General features: G+C 38.1%; 1 protein-coding gene across 3 annotated transcripts in view; it reads right to left on the bottom strand.

Annotated features, from left to right (window-relative positions):
* Positions 1–5800: 5800 nt before the first annotated feature.
* Positions 5801–20973, bottom strand: part of AP-1-2beta (adaptor protein complex 1/2, beta subunit) — a 109738-nt gene continuing 94565 nt past the window's right edge. For all 3 annotated transcript variants that reach the window (XM_067158855.2, XM_067158853.2, XM_067158854.2), the window contains exons 15-18: positions 20138–20267; positions 18478–18649; positions 8025–8179; positions 5801–6059 (exon numbers count right to left, since the gene is read on the bottom strand). In XM_067158855.2, the coding sequence (XP_067014956.1) occupies positions 5982–6059; positions 8025–8179; positions 18478–18649; positions 20138–20267 (535 nt within the window). In that variant the 3' untranslated portion in view covers positions 5801–5981. The remainder of the gene's footprint in view (positions 6060–8024; positions 8180–18477; positions 18650–20137; positions 20268–20973) is intronic.

The raw sequence follows: 20973 nt of genomic DNA, 5'->3' as shown, positions 1-20973 counted from the left end.
ATGGAATGGATGCTCAGGATCAAATGTGCAATTGCTATTGTTGTAGCCAGAAAACCAGGCAGTGGGCACTGTGTGTATTTTATGGAATGTTGAATAGCACATGTGTGAATTCTTGGGTTATCTACTGTAACAATAATGAGCGTCAAGGTGGCCGCAAGTTGCCGAGAAAAGACTTTCTCATACGTCTAAGTGAAGAGCTCACCAAGCCATTGATGGCGGAGACTGGAAACACCGGGCTTACAAACACATCTACGAGAAATTATACAGAGTGTTCTAAGTGATAGTTCATCTACTGAACATAAAGGATTGGTTATTACTGGCAAGAGAACTATTTGTCACATCTGTCCTGCTCAGAAAAGGTGTATGACGACAATATACTGCAGCGAATGTCACCGCGCGGAAGGAACTTAGATCAAATCTTTGCACTAACTGCTGTAAATGAGACACCAGGGACTTGAAAAACAAGGAGTTAACACTCTGTAAAATAATTTACATGCTTCTTTTATTACATTTTATCACCATGGAAATAAATAGTCGTAAATTTTATGAGAGTTTGTGTTTATGTACTAACAAATTAGGGTTTATGTTCTAGGGTTAATCATGTGCATTGTGTTATTCACTTGTACATCTATTAATCTTATACGAGGACTGTCTATCCACACCAGAGCACAATACTCAGCGACAGAATAAACTAAACCTAAAGCTGAGCAACGGAGAGTAGCTGCACTGGCACCCCAAGTGGTTTTTTTTTTTTTTTTTTTCCAACACCTTACATACTGTACCTTGTTTTTACAACATATACGCTTCCACGATAAAATCAACGTGCATCAAGACGCATAATTTCAACACATTCTGACAAATGTCACCAGCCAGAAACATCACGACATACGGATGGAAAACATGCTCCATTAATATTTCTAATAACTCCAACATTAGTAGCTGCCTAATATATCTCCAGATATATATCTAAGCATTACCCGATCTACAGCGGATTATTAAAATGCTAACTGTTTTGTACATATAAATATTTTTACGGACCCATTTTATTAGAACACTATATCTAAGACTGTTATGAAAAATTCCCCATTTGTTCCAAAACAATGTACATGTTGCACCACATATCAATAACATTAATGTAATGTGTTTTTAACCAGGCATATATGACATACATATACCACTGTTTTAGCTAGATGTCCATTTTGACAGCATTATTTAATGCCTATGCTAAGCAAATAGTTTTCATTTAAAATTTTAACCTTATACTAAGACTCAATCAAGAGTAACAGGCTTTACAAACTGATTTTAGCATCTTAGATATATGCCAGTAAGGTGTTGCATTGATATTCTAGTCAAAAGTGTTCAAACCAATGTCCTAATCAATAGCCAATTTGTGTAATTTGTGAACCAACTTTAAATGTACATTGTTAAACTTGCCACTATTGAGTTGCACAAATGTGTGTATATTCCACATTGTATAACCTAAAAATTGGATGGTGGTAGCATGTAAAATAATATGTGTCTTCATGGATTATGCCACTAGTCAATCATGTACCAGACATACCAACATTAATGATCGGTTCAAATCAATTTAAGCTTTTACCACTACGTCCATTTTAACAGCATTATTTAATGCCTATACTAAGCAAATAGTTTTCATTTAAAATTTTAACTTTATACTAAGACTCAATCAAGAGTAACAGGCTTTACAAACTGATTTTAGCATCTAAGATATATGCCAGTAAGGTGTTACATTGATATTCTAGTCAAAAGTGTTCAAACCAATGTCCTAATCAATAGCCAATGTGTAATTTATGAACCAACTTTAAATGTACATTGTTAAACTTGCCACTGTTGAGTTGCATAAATGCATGTATATTCCACATTGTATAACCTAAAAAAAAAATTGGATGGTAGTAGCATAAAAAATAATATGTGTCTTCACGGATGATGCACACTAGTCAATCATGTACCAGACATACCAACATTAATGATCGGTTCAAATTAATTTAAGCTTTTACCACTACATGTGATGTTTTTGTAAACAATATATTTTTAACGCTTGTCAACTGAGGATGACCCCCTAGGGGTCGAAACTAGTCTTGACTATATTTACTTGCTTAATGTAAAATAAATTTGTATTGATAAGGTGGAAACTCATATACATATTGTTTTTTGTAAAGTAATATCTATCAATACGGAAATGAAACTTATAAACAAACACCCCAAGTGGTACCGCATAATTTCTGCAAGACGTTTCTTGACTTCATTTTGGCAGCAGTCGTTCATATATTTTCTTTGAATGACATTGTTTGGTCCAGTGTTACACCCAAATTTTGTCATGTCTCTTGTGGCGAAGGAGGGTGTTATTAAAGTAAACTGCAAGTTCCCTTGTTGCCATTTTATTGTTCATGTGCAAACAAGCAACTTCAGTCTAAGTTGTATAGGGTTGATGCATAAGTCTGTGCGGTATTCTTTTGGGTTGGCAACAGTGCGGCTTGAAGAGGTTGCTTGTCGTTAGTCTGGTGTTTTAAGTGAGTTTGGAGTTAGTGTGTTGTGAAACACAGGTTTTCTTGATTGTGAACGTATTATTTGTGTATATTTCAGACAAACCGATATGGAATGTCATGTTGAGAAAAGTTAGCATTTCTGGCACATTTTACTCTTTGTGTTTAACCAAGAATCCAGTGCAGCAGGAGCTGCAAGAACAGTTTGTGAAGTGTATGGGAATGAAGCAATTGTTAAAAGAACACCACAAAAAATGGTATTCTGGTTTTCAAGCAGGACGGGTTGACTTGTCTGATGATCCACATTCTGGAAGACCTTAAGATTTTGACGAAAATCGCTAAAATGAGTTGCTTCATGAGAATCCTCATCAAACAACACGGGAAATAGCACTAGTATTTGAATGTGATCAGTCAACTATTGTACGCCATTTGTATTCGATGGGTAAGGTACAGAAATTGGTTATATGGGTACCACATGTGCTAAGTGACAGTAACAAAAATCAACGAGTAAACATCTGTTCGTCATTGCTTGCCTGGCACTGGTTGGCTTGTGATAGACATGAAGCATTCCTTTCGAACATTGTCACCGGTGACGGAAAATGGTGTCTGTATATCAACATGAAGAAGAGGAAATAGTGGCTCAAGTCATTAAGAAAAAGCAACTATCCATGCCAAGGATAGTGCCCATCCACAGAAAATCTTGTGTTTGGTGGAACAAAGATGGCATTCTTCACCATGAACTTCTTCCAAAAAACGTAACGATTCCCTCTGCTGTGTACAGTGACCAGCTAAGATAGCTTGCTGTTGCTATTGACAACAAAAGACAAAGACAACAACCAATCTTATTGCTCCACGATAATGCTCGTCCACATACAGCGCAATTGACCAAAGATGTGATTGCTGAACTTGGCTGGGAACCTCTTCCTCATCCTCCATTATACCCTGACCTTGCCCCCTCAGATTTCCATCTTTTCTGCTCTCTCTCTAACCACATTCAGGGGCAAGTGGTTCCTGACGAAGCTTCTCTTGTTCAATGGCTAAACAGATTTCTTCCAGTCAAAACCAAAACAGTTCTACAGGCTAGGCATTCAACTGCTACCTGAATGTTGGCAGAAGGTCATAGAGTGTGGGGGTGACTACATCACTGAGTGATTGTGAGTTACAGTAAAATAAAATATAAGAGCTGCACAAACTTACACATCAACCCAATACTTGGTTGAAGTCTCCATTTTCAGAAGTACTTTGTAGTTTCCCAGAACAGAGATCATTTGTCAGCATCTCTTCTGTTCTCTCAAAACATGGAGCTCTAGCAGCAATTGCCTAATTATCAGCGTATCCAAACTTCCTGGATTTTGTGGAGGGTAAATATGATATATACAGGCTGAACAAGAGTAGGACAAGCATTGATCCTTCAGGAGGTTCATTGTTTAATTTGCTTGGCTTGCTGATTTCACTGCCAGTGATGACCTGGAAACTTCTATCATTCAACATGTTGCTTACAAGACGAGCCAATGTCTTACAAAGGATAACCTGAAGTAGTTTGTAAGTAACCCTCCCTCCAAACAGTGTCATAAGCTACCTTAAGGTCTATGAATGCCACAGATGTTTTTGACGATTCTGGAACCCTGCCTCAATGTAGGTGGTTAATGAGAGTACTTTGTTCATGCAACTCCGTTGTGGTCTGAATCCTGCTTGTTCTATGGGAATAACCTCAAGCACTTTTGAGGCGATTCTGTTCAGGATCAGTCTCTCAATTAACTTGTAGCATACACTCAAGAGTGAGATAGGTCTATAGCTGTCTGGTCTCACTGGGTTTCATAGGCTTCAATATGGCAACGATCTTCGTCAATTTAACCCAATGATCTCCAATGACGAGGCACGCCCGCTTGCGCGCATATGGCCTAAAACTTGGATGACGAGTTGGGTCCGCGCATTGCAAAAGCTCAGATATATTTCTGTAGTCCACTGAGTTTGTAACAGATGGCTCTTGTGTTAAGATGTTCATATACTAGAAGGTTGACGCGAGGGTATGTTGAAGTTTCCCCTTGTTTGACCTTCACACCACGTGTATAGGGTGACTTGGAAATATTTCAAATTCCTTTCAAGCCAGTAGTCAATATTGCAACTAGCAGCGCGCGTTTCCGAACATGAAGAATTCGTGAAGTTAATTAACAGTATTTTAGATAGTGATTCCAACGATAGTGTAAGTGGAGAACTTCAGGAATTAGAAGACGATAATTTTTGTGGGAGGAATTGTTGAGTGTTAATGAGTCAGGAAATGTATATATCACTAGTGACTCAGGAGTGATAAGCAAAACATTCACGGCAGGCCTCCACAACTAATCTCGCACAAGAACATCATTTTAGGTGAATACATGCATTCGTTCACCTTATGACAAAATTTCACATTAATATCTTGTATAGTTTTAACAATATATTTTCCATTGTGCTGCACAAACAGCTTCTCCACTGGGATTTAAATCTGAGTCAGTGTGACACGCAGGGCTATTAAATGAGAGTCCATTGGGTTAAACAAACGAGGTAGCTTGCCGGTCTGAACAATATTAGTGGCTAGCTTGGATAGCCAAAGTCAAGCGCGTTTGCCACAATTTATCAAGAATTCGGGATGTATTCCATCAAACCCTGGTGTCTTACTGCCTTTGACATCTGTCAGAGCTGTGTCAATGTCCTTTGTGTTGAAGGGTCTAGTATATTCTAAACCCGAATTACTGGTGGCTTTTAGGTTGGCCAGCTCTTTCTTAATATATCTTGTGTTTTCTGTCTCTAGCTGTTTGAGACATAGAAACTATATGGGTAGCAACCATTTTTGGATTAACATTTTGACTTCCACAAGCGATTAGGGTACCTCCGAATTTTCTGAGAAGTGACCAAGCTTTACTGAAGTTAATAAATTCCAGAGTTTCAGCCCACTTTTCCTTCAGAGCGTTATCAAGGCTACTAAGTAACGCTTCTGCAATTTCTTGTTCACCACTGCCTAAGAACTCTTTGTACAGCTTTTCACTTGTGTCAGTCTATCCTCTTGGAATGTGTTTTTTTGGCTATGGCAATTACAGCTCCTACAAATCTCCCATCTCTAGTTCTTCTGAGAAAGTTTTCCAGAGCTAAGAGCACAGACTCGTAGTGAAGCGAGGGCGAAAGCCACCAGTGGCAGTTTTTAGAAATTCTGATCTTGGGCATGGGAAGCTGCTTCTACAATTATACTAGATGACAACACAAACTGTAATGAGATTGAGGACTGGGTATGTCAAAGACTATGTTTATTTGTACAAGACTAATTAGGTATTATACATTTATTATCTTGATAAATATTATACAACTATTCTTTCAAACATATACATACATTAACTTCAGATAAATCAAGTGACTGCTGTATGTAGAATAAACAACATTTCTCAATTCAACAGCATTATTCAAGATATGGTAATATAGAACATGGTATGTCTTAAATACATGGAATTATTGAGCGTGGAGGATGGCATCGTAAGCCTGGTACACTCCGAGAGCAACGTCTAGCACTCGAGACTTCAGGGAGAGCTGCAACAAAAATAACACCATACAGCATAAGGACCCATTGGTTACAATATCACACGAAAAGTTTAAAGATATTTTGAAGTGTTAAAATTTTCTCCTGCAAGGAGTTAGAATGAAACAATTTAGATTGTTCTCTTTCAAGAGATTTTTAACAACAAGCATATCTGGACAAATGTGTGTACGAGTTTTCACAATATTTCTGTTTGAAAAGCACATGATGTATCCAGAATGTTCATTTTGGGTGGCATTTATTGAGTGAGAGTGGTTGAAGATTATTTAAAATATCCTTTGAAATCTTTATTGCAGAATATTCATGAATATAGCCAGTTACAGTATATCAACGTTAAACTCCTTATATTGTCTGCATTCAATATTTTGAGTTAAACATTTCTTTTTAATTTTTTTAATTTACAAAAAATGCAGGGGGGGGGGGGGGAGTTCTTGGGGTGGACAGCCACAAATTTAAGTACTGCATGATGGGTACTGTCAGTATGGGTTGGAAATTTTATTGCAGACACTTTTTGTCCGAAGCTCTTTTGCTACATTTCTTTCTTGTACTGTTTGTAACTCACCCTTTTGCCTTCATACCGTACTTTTGAATTTTGATAAACAAACCGAAGTGAGAGAAGACAAAGTCAGTATATCTGATTTTTCTACATACTGACTTTGATTTATTCAACAATGAGGGTTGGCCTGCCTTTGCACACACAGCCTCAACTGAAGAATGAGGGTGTCAGGTTAACCCTTTCCCGCCCTTAGCGCCCGACTGTTTACTTTGCCTTCCGGTCCTTACTGCCTGAAAATGCCCGGCTGCATTATCTGCACACGTCTGTGATCTATGTGACAGTTTTGTGTTGTTTTTTCGGCAGTGAAGTTTTTATAAGGCATTTATGAACACACAGGACAATCTACAAGTTTTCGGAAATAAAAGAAGAGCAATAATATGTCTTGATGTTGCCTAGGCAACAGTCTTGAACTTCCGCGAGTGCAGGTCAGCTGTTTTGTTCACAAACAGGGCGGGATTGAATACTGCGGATATTGAAATCGAGCTGAATATAGGCGAAGAAAGTGACACAAAATCATTGAGTAGGGCTGTAGGCAAATTTTTAATGAGCGAATAACATACCAACAAAGATAATTTTAGTGTTATCAGCGATATAAGTGAAAACGGATTTCGAGAAGTCGGACCTGATGGCGATGACGCGCCATTTCAGGTAACACAAACATTTAGTTTCGTTACTCCAAATGTTTATATGGATGATGTTGAACCTGTCCGTAATTTCAAAAGAGTGATACAAGAAATGCATAATTTTTTACATATGTTAGGAGGAGACAAACTATTCACTGACATAGCCAATTGCACATACAGTATATCCATGTGCAACATTCAAAACAGGCACATTCCGGTAAAATAGATACAGAATGGGAGGACACTTGCTCAGAGGAAATAAAGGGCATATACAAGGACATTATTCCACTTTCAGAATAACGTAATTATTAGTTTAGAGGAGTTCAGACAATATGAGAATATAAGATACTGTGTCGAGTATCAGCAGCAGGGGCGGGGGAGGAAAATGCAGGTTTGACCTACAACATTATGACTATGAATAGAGAAATGGATGTTATGGTATGTTTTCTAATATTATTGAATATTTGAATACGCTGTAATCAATAGTAATCGATATATAACTTTTTCCGAAACAATGTATTGTGCTTCAATTTTTCCTAAATAATAGGTTGAAACCTGAGGATAAGCAGAGTGAAAATGTGGGCAGGAAAGAGCTAAACAAAATGTGCAGGACTGAATCGACCAACAAAGATCACATACAGATGAAAATTAAGAACCAGATATACATTTTTAAAGATATACATTAAGCACAGATTAAATATGGAGACAGAAAAAAAGAGGAGAGGAGATGAAAGGAATTTGAGCACAAAGTATGATCACTGAACATAAAATGAACTCACCGTGATGTTCGGGTTACCAGGCTGGATCTTGAGCTCGTTTAGAACCCACACTCCATTAGTCAGTTTCAAGGATTGGTACAGCATGTCCTGGCCTTCAACATTACGCTTCGCGATGGTGAAAACATTGTTCTGTTGCATCTTCTGTACGACAGCATCTGCAACATTACATCCAAGTTAAACGTTACTCAACATCTGCTACCAGTTCAGGATAATACTTGATAGTACAGCTCAGCCGGAAAGTCTTGGCACTTGTGCACAAGCTTAGTATCCTTCTGCAGGATGGATTCGTCTGTCACGGTCCCTATGAGGGACATCAGCTCAGTCAGTAACAAGCTGTCCAGCTGGTAAGTAACTTCACCGTAGAAAGCCGAGTATGCTGTCTCACTCTAGTTCCCCCACCCCTCTTCATCCCTGATAGCCTAGCTTGCTCCGCATGCATTTTGGTGCCACAACATTCCAGCTGAGCTCTACAAGGTTCAAAGAAATTACGGTCTTAGATCATACAAGTTATAAATTAACACAATGAGGGTAGGAAGGATGCACACTTAAGCGCTCATCTACTGTATAATGTTGTGGGTCATCCCTCCACTGCCTACACATATGCATGCAAGGAAAGAGACTCTACAAGAATAGAGATGTTCTAAGATGAAGAGTTTGTCTTTGTTTCTCCCTTCCTTTCCTCCCACTGTCCACAATGACCTGTCACTGTCTTTATCCTTTGTTTGGGTTTCTAGAATTCTATAGGATTTCTAAAAAATAATTTTCTCTCTCATGGGCAAAGCAATGGGGCACTGAATTTTGTTCCTTTTTTTTTTTTTTTTCTGCAAGTGCATTTTTATTCTAAAAGGAAAGGATACAAGACCACATGAAGAACAGGACTTTTTTTAAAAATGCAATTCATATACGATTCAAGTTTATATTTTAAGATTCAACACAATGTTTGTCAGATTTAGAACTGCCCCTCTTCAAGATACTTTTTCTTTTGATATTTGGGCACAGAACTAAGTATAAGACAAGTTCCTAAAATAGGTGTTTACAATGGTTAAAACATACACTGTCAACAGAAGCAAAGAGAGTAAAAACAAAGAAAAAAAAGTACCAACATGAGCATTACCAACATTATAACAGAAATAATTTTCAATGAATTTGCCAGCACACGAGAGCTACATATTTAAAAACAGAGCAACTTTCACAAATCCATAAACCAGATTTTTTTTTTTTTTGAGCCTTAAATGCAAGATATCTGAGAATAGATGAGACACTGAGGCCATTAAAGAAAAGGACTATCCTGAGAAAAATGGGGCAAATGGGAATTCTACACAACACTGTCATCTGATTGCCCACTTCAGAGTTGCTTTGATGGTTTGTGGTGTTACTCTGACCGGCCAAGTGCGCAATGAGCATGTGCGAGGATCCTTTTATATCACTGCTGTCGGTGAGCAATTGGAGGAGAGAAAACTGCTGGTACACGCATGTCAAATGGCGCAATGCAGATCATCCTGCACAGAAGTTCTCACCAATGCTGAACAAGGAGAGAAAAAACAAGTTCAATTGTTGGACCTAGTCATTACATTCAAAATGTATTCACAATTTACAATTGTAAAAACATCATATTAAAACAACAGTACATGTTTCGGCCCCATTAGGCCATTTCCAGCTGCTTAGAAATAACATTGGCCTAAAATTAATGTATTGAAAATTGCAAAACTTTTACAATTTACATTCATATGATATACTTTAAAAGATAAAATAGGTGTGTGCTTAAACATCATTAGATGAGAGAGTCACCTGATGTGATATGAAGTCAGAATGAATCTAGTGAACAGTTTTGTGATTTATAACAATGATATTGGAATAAAAGTTTCTTCTGTTCTTAAAATTTGTTTCAGGTAAAGCATTGACAGCTGATTCATTAGAATTGTTCCGCTTTATATTTTACTCTATTCAGCGTGATTCAGCCGCCCCTTCCAATGTAGTTTTATGCAACCCACAATATTCATTCCGTCCTGAAAACACCTGCCCTGACGATGTGCTCATACAACACAACCGGATATCTTTGTATTTACCGCCTTACCATGATAGATGGTTATGAATTTCATGTTTTTGGTCCGTATTGAACAATATATAAGTAATAATAATAATAACTTAAATGTTTCCACCTTTTCAATACAATATATTCACAAGATTACAAAATTGTCTTAGGATTTCGCCACAAATGATCTTTGCTCCAATACGGCTGATGATGACCCCTAGATGGGTCGAAACTAGTACCGTATAATTTTGTAATCTTGTGAATATATTGTATTGAAAAGGTGGAAACATTTAAGTTATTATTATTATTACTTACCATGATAGGTCACCGTAATGTTATACTCTTTAAACACTGGAAGACATGCGTGTTCCTTCTAGATCATATGAACCTGACACGCTGGGGAAATACTAAATTGATATTGTGACCGCAGTAAACCTAACACTTGCTATAAGCTGCCCAGTGTGCCATACGGAACTGTAGTGTAGTTGGTAAAGGCGTGGCGGAGCGAGCTTGCACGTCAGGTGGGAGGTTTGAGTCCAGGACGGAGATTACAAATTTTTGAAATGTTTAATATGTACTGCACGCAATGCAAGTTCAATACCCACTTTCATGCAAATTGTGTGTGAATGAATGTTTGTGGCCCTAAGAAGGGCCGATTAGTTAGCAAATCAGACACACACAGATCGGAAATAATAGGAAAACAACTGCCCTGACAATGTTTTATCGCAGAAAATGCTCGATGTGATGACCGTTTTGCTTTATGCACATTTGGGCCCAGTGTCCAATAAATCATCTTGCATGCTGAAGGATTCCAGGTGTAACTGCTTGGCAGGCGTCCATGATGAGTTGCCAGAGCTGGTCAGGGTTTTCCGGCGCTTGAGTGTAAATGACGTTCTTCAACTGTCCCAGCAAGAAGTCTAATGGCGTTAAATCCGGTGATCTGGCGGGCCAAGAAACGGGGCCTCCTCGTCCTATCCATTTCCCTGGCAGTTCCTCATTCAGATGGTTACGAACAGGCAAAGTCAAATGTCATGGAGCTCCATCCTGTTGCAACCACATCGTCAAACGATCGTGCAAGAGCACATCCTCCAGCAGCAGTTGAAGTTCCTGACACAGAAAGTGCAGGTAGCATGGGCCTGTCCAATGGCCCTCAAATAAATAAGGTCCAATCAGGCGATCCCCTACGATTCCACATCAAACATTCATACCTCATCGTACTTCGTGGGCCACCTGTCGCACTCAGTGAGGATTGTCCGGACTCCAATAGTGCTTGTTGTGGTGGCTGATGTTCCTATTATTGTGGAAGCGCGATTCGTCCGAGAACGAGATATGAGATACGAATGCTACATCATTGTCCAGCCTGTCTAACAGCCACCGACAGAACTCCATTTGAGCTTCGAAATCCCGCCCATGGAGCTTTTGGTGTAGCTCAAGATGGTATGGGTGAAATTTATGTTCATGCAGTATTTGCCAGATGGATGGCTGGCTGGTGTTCACCTGTCATGCAATTGCCCTTGTACTGATGTGTGGATTATTACGAGCTGCCTCCAGAATGGCCTCTTCTGTTTCACCCAATGTAACGGGCCTATCACGGACTGGTGGCCGGTTGGAAATCACGCCTGATGTCCTTAGGTGTCTTTGAACACAGCGGAATGTCGTAGCAGCCGGGTATCGCCTGTCAGGATACCTTTCTTGGTACAGACATAGTGGCTTGCACGCGTTTTGTCTTGCTTCCCTATAAATGAGGAGCATGTCAACGTATTCCTCTGTGGAAAACATGCCGAATGACAGCAGATATTACAGTACATTCAGGTCCTAACCAGCGGAGTATGTGCAGGGCATAAGATGAATTACAGCGTCATTCTACTGTTTGAATGTAGCAAATGTGGGCCTGTGTTTACATATTCAAACATCATATTGAAGCAAAAATATTTGAACGATGTAGGATTCAAACTGCTGCTGGCACATTCCGCCGATTGCTAGGCGAACGCTTAACCACATCCGCTATGCTACACTGCTGGAAACTTGATTTATTCAAGTAAAATTTTCCCACCTATTCAATACAGTAACATACTCGTACATGTTGGTAGTACGACAAGAGCAGAGTACATACGCCATCCGGTTCAGTGTTTAAGACATTAATTACTGCACTGTTACCTAGTTTTATGCATTGATTCCCCTCTTCGTTACACCTGGTCACGAGACACGACACATTAACATAGTTACATGGTAAAAAGACGTTGCCACATGATTTCAAGGCGTCATGTTTTGTGAATGGATGACATAACATTTCGCTAGGGTTTATAATCATGTGAAAAATATGTTCACTGAACATTAGTACTATACAGTATGCCTGCAGGGGAATAGCACCCCTATAACCATGTGCTTGTTAGTTGGGCTGCAGCGAACGATAATGGAAGGGGCTACTGAATCTCACTGTACAGTTCTTTCCCTTCATCTTGCTTTCCTCATTTTTAATATTCATCCTTTTTTTGTTTTCTTCTAGATTTCATATCTCACAAGATGACCTCACGGCATTTCATTTTGAATACTACTGTTTGTCTGGCATTACATTTAATTTAATCTACATTTGAAAACTTAAAACATTCTAGAAGTTTATTTACATAAAGTGGAACAATTAGTAGACATTAGTAGACGAATAAATTTGAGTGTCATTTATAAAGGTAGGAAAGATCAAAATATGAAGATAAAGTTGGAATTCAAGAGGACAAACTGGGGCAAATATTCATTTATAGGAAGGGGAGTTAGGGATTGGAATAACTTACCAAGGGAGATGTTCAATAAATTTCCAATTTCTTTGAAATCATTTAGGAAAAGGCTAGGAAAACATCAGATAGGGAACCTGCCACCTGGGCGACTGCCCTAAATGCAGATCAGTATTGATTGATTGACAATTCTACTGAATCAGCTGTCAATACTTTACCTAAAACAAATTTTAAAGATCAGAAACTTTTATTACAATATTACTGTTATAAATCACAAAAATGTTCACTAGATTCATTCTGTTATCCAGGAATTAAGTTAAGGCAGACGTTGAGGAAAGTAGAAGAGAAGGAGGAGGGAAAGGAGAAGGTGGTAGCGTTTCACGTTGGTACTAACAACGTAAGACAAGCAGGTATAAGTACCAACATAGTTGGGGATGTGTGGGATCTGGTAAATGCAGCACGGATGAAGATTAAGGAAGCGGAGATTGTTATCAGTGGAATACTGTGTAGGAGGGATACTGACTGGAAGATGATTGGGGATTTAAATGAGACTATGGAATGGGTATGTGTGAAACAGAGGGAAATTTCTAGATCCTAATGGGTGGGTAGGAGATAGGGATCTGCGCTCAGATGGCCTTCACTTAAACCGCAGTGGTACATATAAGTTAGGATATTTGTTTGGAAGGGTTATAGGGAGGTACATTCTGGGAAACAGGGTGCGCTAGGGAGCGGTGTTAAGGGAACAGGGAACTGGAAATCAAGTAGGGATGACATAAAACTGTTAGTGCTTAACTGTAGAAGTATTGTAAAGAAAGGAATAGAATTAAATAATTTAATAGATATACACTTACCAGATATTGTAATAGGAGTTGAATCATGGCTGAAAAATAATATAATGGATGCAGAAATTTTATCACGGAACTGGAGGGTGTATCGTAGAGATAGGATAGGAATGGTAGGAGGGGGAGTATTCATTCTCATGAAAGAAGAATTTGTAAGCTACGAAAAAGTTAAAGATGACAAGCACGAAATTCTAGGGGCAAGGCTCATTTCTAAAGATAATAGAAAACTTGATGTCTATGGAGTGTACAGACCAGGAAAGGGTAGCGCGGATGCTGATTCAGAATTATTTGATAAGATAATCAGCTATGTGGAAAACGATAAGGAAAGGAACGTGATCGTAGCAGGTGATCTCAATTTACCAAATGTCAATTGCGAAGGTAATGCAAACGACAGGAAGCATGACCAACAAATGGCAAATAAGTTAATATGGGAAGGGCAACTGATTCAGAAAGTGATGGAACCAACTAGAGGGAAGAATATTCTGGATGTGGTGCTGGTAAAGCTGGATGAGCTCTATAGAGAAACCGAAGTAATAGATGGTATTAGTGATCATGAAGCTGTTTTTGTGGTAATTAAAAATAAATGTGAAAGAAAGGTAGGTCTTAAAAGTAGGACTGTTAGGCAGTACCATATGGCTGATAAAACAGGCATGAGGAAGTTTTTAATAAGTAACTATGATCGGTGGAAAACGGTAAATAAAAATAAAAATGTAAACAGACTCTGGGATGGGTTTAAAGCAATTGTTGAGGAATGTGAAAATAGGTTTGTACCTTTAAAGGTGGTAAGGAATGGTAAATATCCACTATATTATAACAGGGAAGTAAAGAGACTAAGAAGGAGCTGCAGGTTGGAAAGGAATAGTTAGAAATGGCTGTGGAAGTAAGGAGAAATTGAAGGAACTTACTAGGAAATTGAATCTAGCAAAGAAGTCAAATAAGGATAACGTGATGGCAAGCATAATTGGTGGACACACTAATTTTAGTGAAACATGGAAGAGTATGTATAGGTACTTTAAGGCAGAAACAGGTTCCAAGAAGGACATTCCAGGAATAATTAATGAACAAGGGGAGTGTGTATGTGATCTTCAAAAGGCAGAAGTTTTCAGTCAGCAGTATGTAAAGATTGTTGGTTACAAGGATGAAGTCCAGATAGAGGAGGTGACTAATACTAAAGAAGTATTAAAATTTACCTATTACAGCAATGACATTTACAGTAAGATACAAAAGTTGAAAACTAGAAAAACAGCTGGAATTGATAAGGTTTCGGGGGATATACTAAAGACAATGGGTTGGGATATAGTACCATATCTGAAGTACTTATTTGATTATTGTTTGCTTGAATGAGCTATACCAAACAAATGGAGAGTTGCTATAGTAGCCCCTGTATATAAAGGAAAGGGTGATAAACATAAAGCTGAAAATTACAGGCCAGCCAGTTTGACATGCATTGTATGTAAGCTTTGAGAAAGCATTCTTTCTGATTATATTAGACATGTTTGCAAAGTTAATAACTGGTTTGATAGAAGGCAGTTTAGGTTTAGGAAAGGTTATTCCACTGAAGCGCAACTTGTAGGATTCCAGCAAGATATAGCAGATATACTGGATTCAGGAGGTCAATTGGACTGTATTGCGATTGACTTATCTAAGGCATTTGATAGGGTGGATCATGGGGACTACTGGCAAAAATGAGTGCAATGGGACTAGAAAAAGGAGTGACTGAATGGGTGGCTCTGTTTCTAGAAAATAGAACTCAGAGAATTAAGAGTAGGTGAAGCTTTATCTGTCCCTGTAAAAATTAAGAGGGGAATTCCTCAAGGCAGTATTATTGGACCTTTATGTTTTCTTATATATATCAAAGAAGTGGAATCAGAGATAAGGCTTTTCGCAGATGATGTTATTCTGTACAGAGTAATAAATAAGTTACAAGATTGTGAGCAACTGCAAAATGACCTCAATGTTGTGAGATGGACAGTAGGCAATGGTATGATAAACGGGGATAAAAGTCAGGTTGTGATTTTCACAAATAGGTAAAATCCTCTCAGTTTTAATTACTGCGTTGATGGGGTGAAAGTTCCCTTTGGGGATCATTGTAAATACCTAGGTATTAATAGAAGGAAAGATCTTCATTGGGGTAATCACATAAATATGATTGTAAATAAAGGGTACAGATCTCTGCACATGGTTATGCGAGTATTTAGGGGTTGTAGTAAGGATGTAAAGGAGAGAGCATATTTGTCTCTGGTGAGACCCCAACTAGAGTATGGTTTCAGTGTATGGGACCCTTACCAGGATTACTTGATTCAGGAACTGGAAAAAATCCAAAGAAAAGCAGCTCGATTTGTTCTGGGTGATTTCTGACAAAAGAGTAGCGTTACAAAAAAGTTGCAAAATTTGGGCTGGGAAGACCTGGGAGAAAGGAAACGAGCTGCTCGACTAAGTGGTATGTAATCACAAAGTTTATATAAGGAGTAATTTTAATATCACCTATTCAATACAATTTATTCCACTGTAGTGTGGTTAAATACACATGGAAATTATCAGAAATTTGAAGGGTACATGTTTCGCCCACTATTTATTGGGCATCATCAGCCTCAATCAATCTTACAACACACATGGTCTAAGGAGTCATAATGACTTACGTAAAACGTATTGATGAATATTTACGAGTGTTAATACTGTGGATGCAAAATGTTTACAGTATAAAAATATTGAATAAAACAGAACTTAAACTAAAATCGCTTTGAAAAATTGAAGTGTCCGTCTAAAATTAACCATCACACATTGTTTTTAAAATGTAATCCATGTCTGACACTGAAATGAATCTTTTTGACTAAAAGGTTGAATAATATATATTACATTAGGAAAACAGAATATAAAAAATAACGCGTCAACAGGATAAGAACAAGACGGTTAAAAGATACAGTATATGCTCATGTTTGATGCCAATATTTAAAATAAGGATGGAAATAAGTAGTTGAATTGAAGGCAGTATAGTTACAAGATTGTGAGCAACTGCAGAATGACCTCTATAATGTTGTGAGATGGACAGTAGGCAATGGTATGATGATAAACGGGGATTAAAGTCAGGTTGCGAGTTTCACAAATAGGAAAAATCCTCTCAGTTTTAATTACTGCGTTGATGGGATGAAAGTTCCCTTTGGGGATCATTGTAAACTGTACTGAATAGATGGTATTAAAATTACTCCTAATATAAACTTTGTGATTAGCTATTTTTCAATACGGAATAATGACGAGAATAATGGTTTGTAAGTGGTACGTTCCGAGCTGTCAGTGGAGAGATGGCGTGGGAGGACATCAGTAGACGAATAAGTTTGGATGGTGTCTTTAAAAGTAGGGAAGATCACAATATGAAGATAAAGTTGGAATTCAAGAGGACAAATTGGGGCAAATATTCGTTTATAGAAAGGGGAGTTAGGGATTGGAATAACTTACCAAGAGAGATGTTCAATAAATTTCCAATTTCTTTGCAATCATTTAAGAAAAGGCTAGGAAAACAACAGATAGGGAATCTGCCACCTGGGCGACTGCCCTAAATGCAGATCAGTAGTGAATGATTTGATTGATTGATAAATTGTACAATGTTTTTGCAGTTTTCAATACATTCATTTTAAGCCATTGTTATTTCTAGGCAGCTGAAGATGGCCTAATGAGGCCAAAACATGTACTGTTTTATTATGATGTTTTTACCACTTTAAATTGTGAAAATATTTTTGAATGTATTAACTAGGTCCAACAATTATACTTTTTTTTCTTTTCATCTTATATAACATAATTGTTAATATAGATTCAAAATGAAATTTATTTCATGGAACAAGGAGAGGTTGACACCCAAGAGCCCAGATAGGGAAATGGAGTGAATACTCCTAATGGATCAGAAGAGATGACCATGAGTGACACTCTCAAGTTGCCACACTGTACACCCAAAGAAAACAAGAAAAAAAGATGAGTGCATTTTTATTCTAGACTGCATTTTAATACGGAAGTCCCTAAAGCCCCTCTTATTCTGTTGCTCCCATTGCCTACCTCACATTACTATATTTTCTCACGCAATTCATGCATTTTACCTGATGACAAATAGATGCAAGTTAATCATTCTATATCAAATTAACTTATTTAAACACGTTTCTTTATAAATCAAACAGAGGGTCCCTCCAGCACGTTGAACATATAGATACTGGAAAATCCAGTTACAAGGTAATAAGAGTGCCTGAAGTGAAATAAGATTGAATTAACTACAAAACAAATCAATTTTATGAAGAAAAAAAATATTCTTACCTCAGTTAACAGTGACTGCTATCAGCCAACATTACTTCAGACACTGAATACCTGTGTCCTATTCCCATATACTTCAGTGGGTAAGTTTCAATGATGCAGTATTACTAATTCATTGTGCTTTAACTATAATCACCATTCTGTAATAACCATTAACATATATCACAAAACATAAGCAAAGTGCAGAAGCCAAGCATCACAGCGTCTGGCAGCACCAACCTTTTCACCGAACTAGCGGTAGTCATGACCGCATTCCTCAACCTGCTAATTCCAGGTTTCAAAATTTGGAGATCGCAACTACAACATCTATATTTTGAAACTAGGCAAGAAATGTGCAATATACATTACAGAAAATGGGAGAGTTAAGTACACAAGTATTTAATTTAACTGGATTAAACTTTTAAAAAATAGGGGTGCGTGAATAATGTACGGGTGCGAGTTACTTGAGAAAATACAGTATTAAAAACGTCACAGAGCGCTTCATCAAGAATGAGACCGAGTGAGGTTGAGGCAAGTTAAAATGGTCTAAGGACTAAACCAATTTCCATAAAGCAACTCACCTGCATTGCACTGAACGTTAGTGAGTGTGTACTGTACTTCGTTCTCAGCGGGAATGTCTTTCCAGGTGGCCAGGAACACTCGCTTGTCCATCTGACCGTCCTCCACAAAGAACACGTGCATGGGCACCAGGCAGGCGAAGTAGAACACATCTATGTTGTTCTTGATTGCAACCTGGAACACACGAAGACAATCACTTCAGATTAATAACATCTTTTATTAGTGTATATCAATTCCAGATTTTTCCAGAGACCAAGTGTCTTTTTCTTTTATATAACCCATTGACCGGAAAGGGAATAAAAGTAGGATTTTTTATTTTTGAGATTTGTGTGGTTCCAAAATTGGCATAATATCCTGAGTATTTTGAAGAAGAGTTCATGCTCCTAGGTGCAATATACTTCAGAAGATATTAATTATTGACTGTTATTAAGAAAAATGTATTATGAGAAAAACACAATTACAGCATTTAATAAAGTTGCGGCCACCAAATTAGGTGGGTCAGAAAAATTACGCTGTTACCAAGGTTATGAAGCCACTGGCGAAGAAGAAAAAAACCCGAACATGTCAATTCGGAGTGCAATCCTTACTCAGAGGTAAAAGATTCTTGACCCTGTGTTACTTTGCCATTCCCATACCTATAAATATTTTTTTAGTATTAAAGATCTGCCTTTTCACCACAACAAATAATTTATTCTTATATTCTCGTGAATATTGCAGGACATATTTCGTCCTATGAGGACATCAGCCGCATTCCCTTAGTACAGATTAAAATTAGCACAAAGAATAGGTCCTAAAAAACGCTACACGATTAACAAACACATAATTAAAACATGTTATCCTGTTATGGTATATGGACAACAGTCTTGTAATTTGATATTTTTCCCTTCAGGTGCGTAGCATCTCCTGTTTTTTGAGTAAAACGTTAATAAAAATTGAAATTATACATGTTGCTTGTATTCTTCATACAGTCTTGAATTTCAAAATACCTTCTGATAAACAACCAGAAATTAGAACTTGCGAAGAACTATTTAGAAAAGTGGGAATATATCGAAGGTCTACTTGCTGTGAAGCAAAGCAGATTTCTTACACTGTCATTAGACAAAAAGGACCATACATTATTTGAAGGTGAAAAAATTCTGTGCACTATCGCAATGTCCAAAATCTGGAAGAAAGAGAAAAATATAAAAATAGGTAATATGCACAAATGTTCAAACTGTTGTGTGCGGTTGGTTCGTAAGTGCACTCAGCCCCCGGCTTCCTTCCCACAGCTGATTCACTTACTGCTACCTGTTGTACTAACAGTTCTCTGTCTGGTCTTGTATCTGTGCGTGGTCACGGAACCTGTTTGTGCAGCAAGGGAAGGAGGGAAAATGAGATTCGCGACGTGTAATAATTCCCAAACCTAACTGCAATGCAGTTTTCCTCATCCGCCTAATTTAGTGGCCACTGGTAAAATTTTCTTACCAATTGTACAAAGTTTTCACAACATCAAGTGGCGAAGACTAGAACTGCTGCGTAACTTAGTTTGTTAAGAAGACCCGAAAGTAGCACAAGGAATCAAAACATAGAAATGCAATTTTTACACCTCAGACACTGCCGTAAATTTTCCATTGACGACTTTGGGTCCCTTTCTGTGCAATGGGTCATGTGCAAAGCACTCACCTGCAGGTTGTTGAGGGGTTCCATCCTCTGAACAGGTCCTGTTGTGGCCAGTGGCAAAGAGGTTTCATGAGACATACCAGGAGGAAGAGGTGTCATCACTTGAAGAGGTACACTTGGCATCACACCAAAACTGGCCAAAGAAAAGATAAAATATCCTCTTTACATCACTAAACACCAATTCTCCTTACAATTATAATTTAGAGATGTACATCATTTGTTCTTAGAGTACAAGAGAGCTGGCCAGCCTATAGCTAGCAGCATAAGCCTGGGACCTACCGACAGTCAAGAGGTAAGTAATGGAAAGGTTATTTATTTGTACTCCCTACAATGAAAAGCTGCCTAAATGCGACAAAGTATACCATAACACTTTAATATTGAATGTATGTGTAACCATGAAGAGTTTTCTGGAGTTAATCCTTCTCATATGCAGTACTATAGAGGCGATTTCTAAGAATTTGGGCAGAGCCTTTAATGGCCAAGACAGGTAAATCACAGTAGAGATTCTTGGGAATGCCCTCACTTTTGCAAAACTCAACTAAGAAAGTTGATATGGTTCCTCTTGCTCCGATGAAAAGTCCTACAACCCTTATACAGGCGATGATGTATGATTCTTTGAAGTAGCTGATTGTTGGTTCATAGATAGCTCGCTTCTCTGCGTCTAGCTCTGCTGGCTGACTTGAGTCGACCTCGCATCTAATAGTGGGGTCCAGAATATATGCAAAATCTTTTTCTTGGTCAATTGCGATTATATCTATTCTCCAGTTGCTTCCACCATCAGCAACACATGGTACCTCTTCATGTACCTCGTAATCTCTCTGGGAGAATGCTGCTGCAAT

This window comes from Anabrus simplex, chromosome X, assembly GCF_040414725.1.
Source record: "Anabrus simplex isolate iqAnaSimp1 chromosome X, ASM4041472v1, whole genome shotgun sequence".
Classification (NCBI taxonomy): Eukaryota; Metazoa; Arthropoda; class Insecta; order Orthoptera; family Tettigoniidae; genus Anabrus; species Anabrus simplex.
This window is presented reverse-complemented; position numbering and strand designations above follow the sequence as displayed.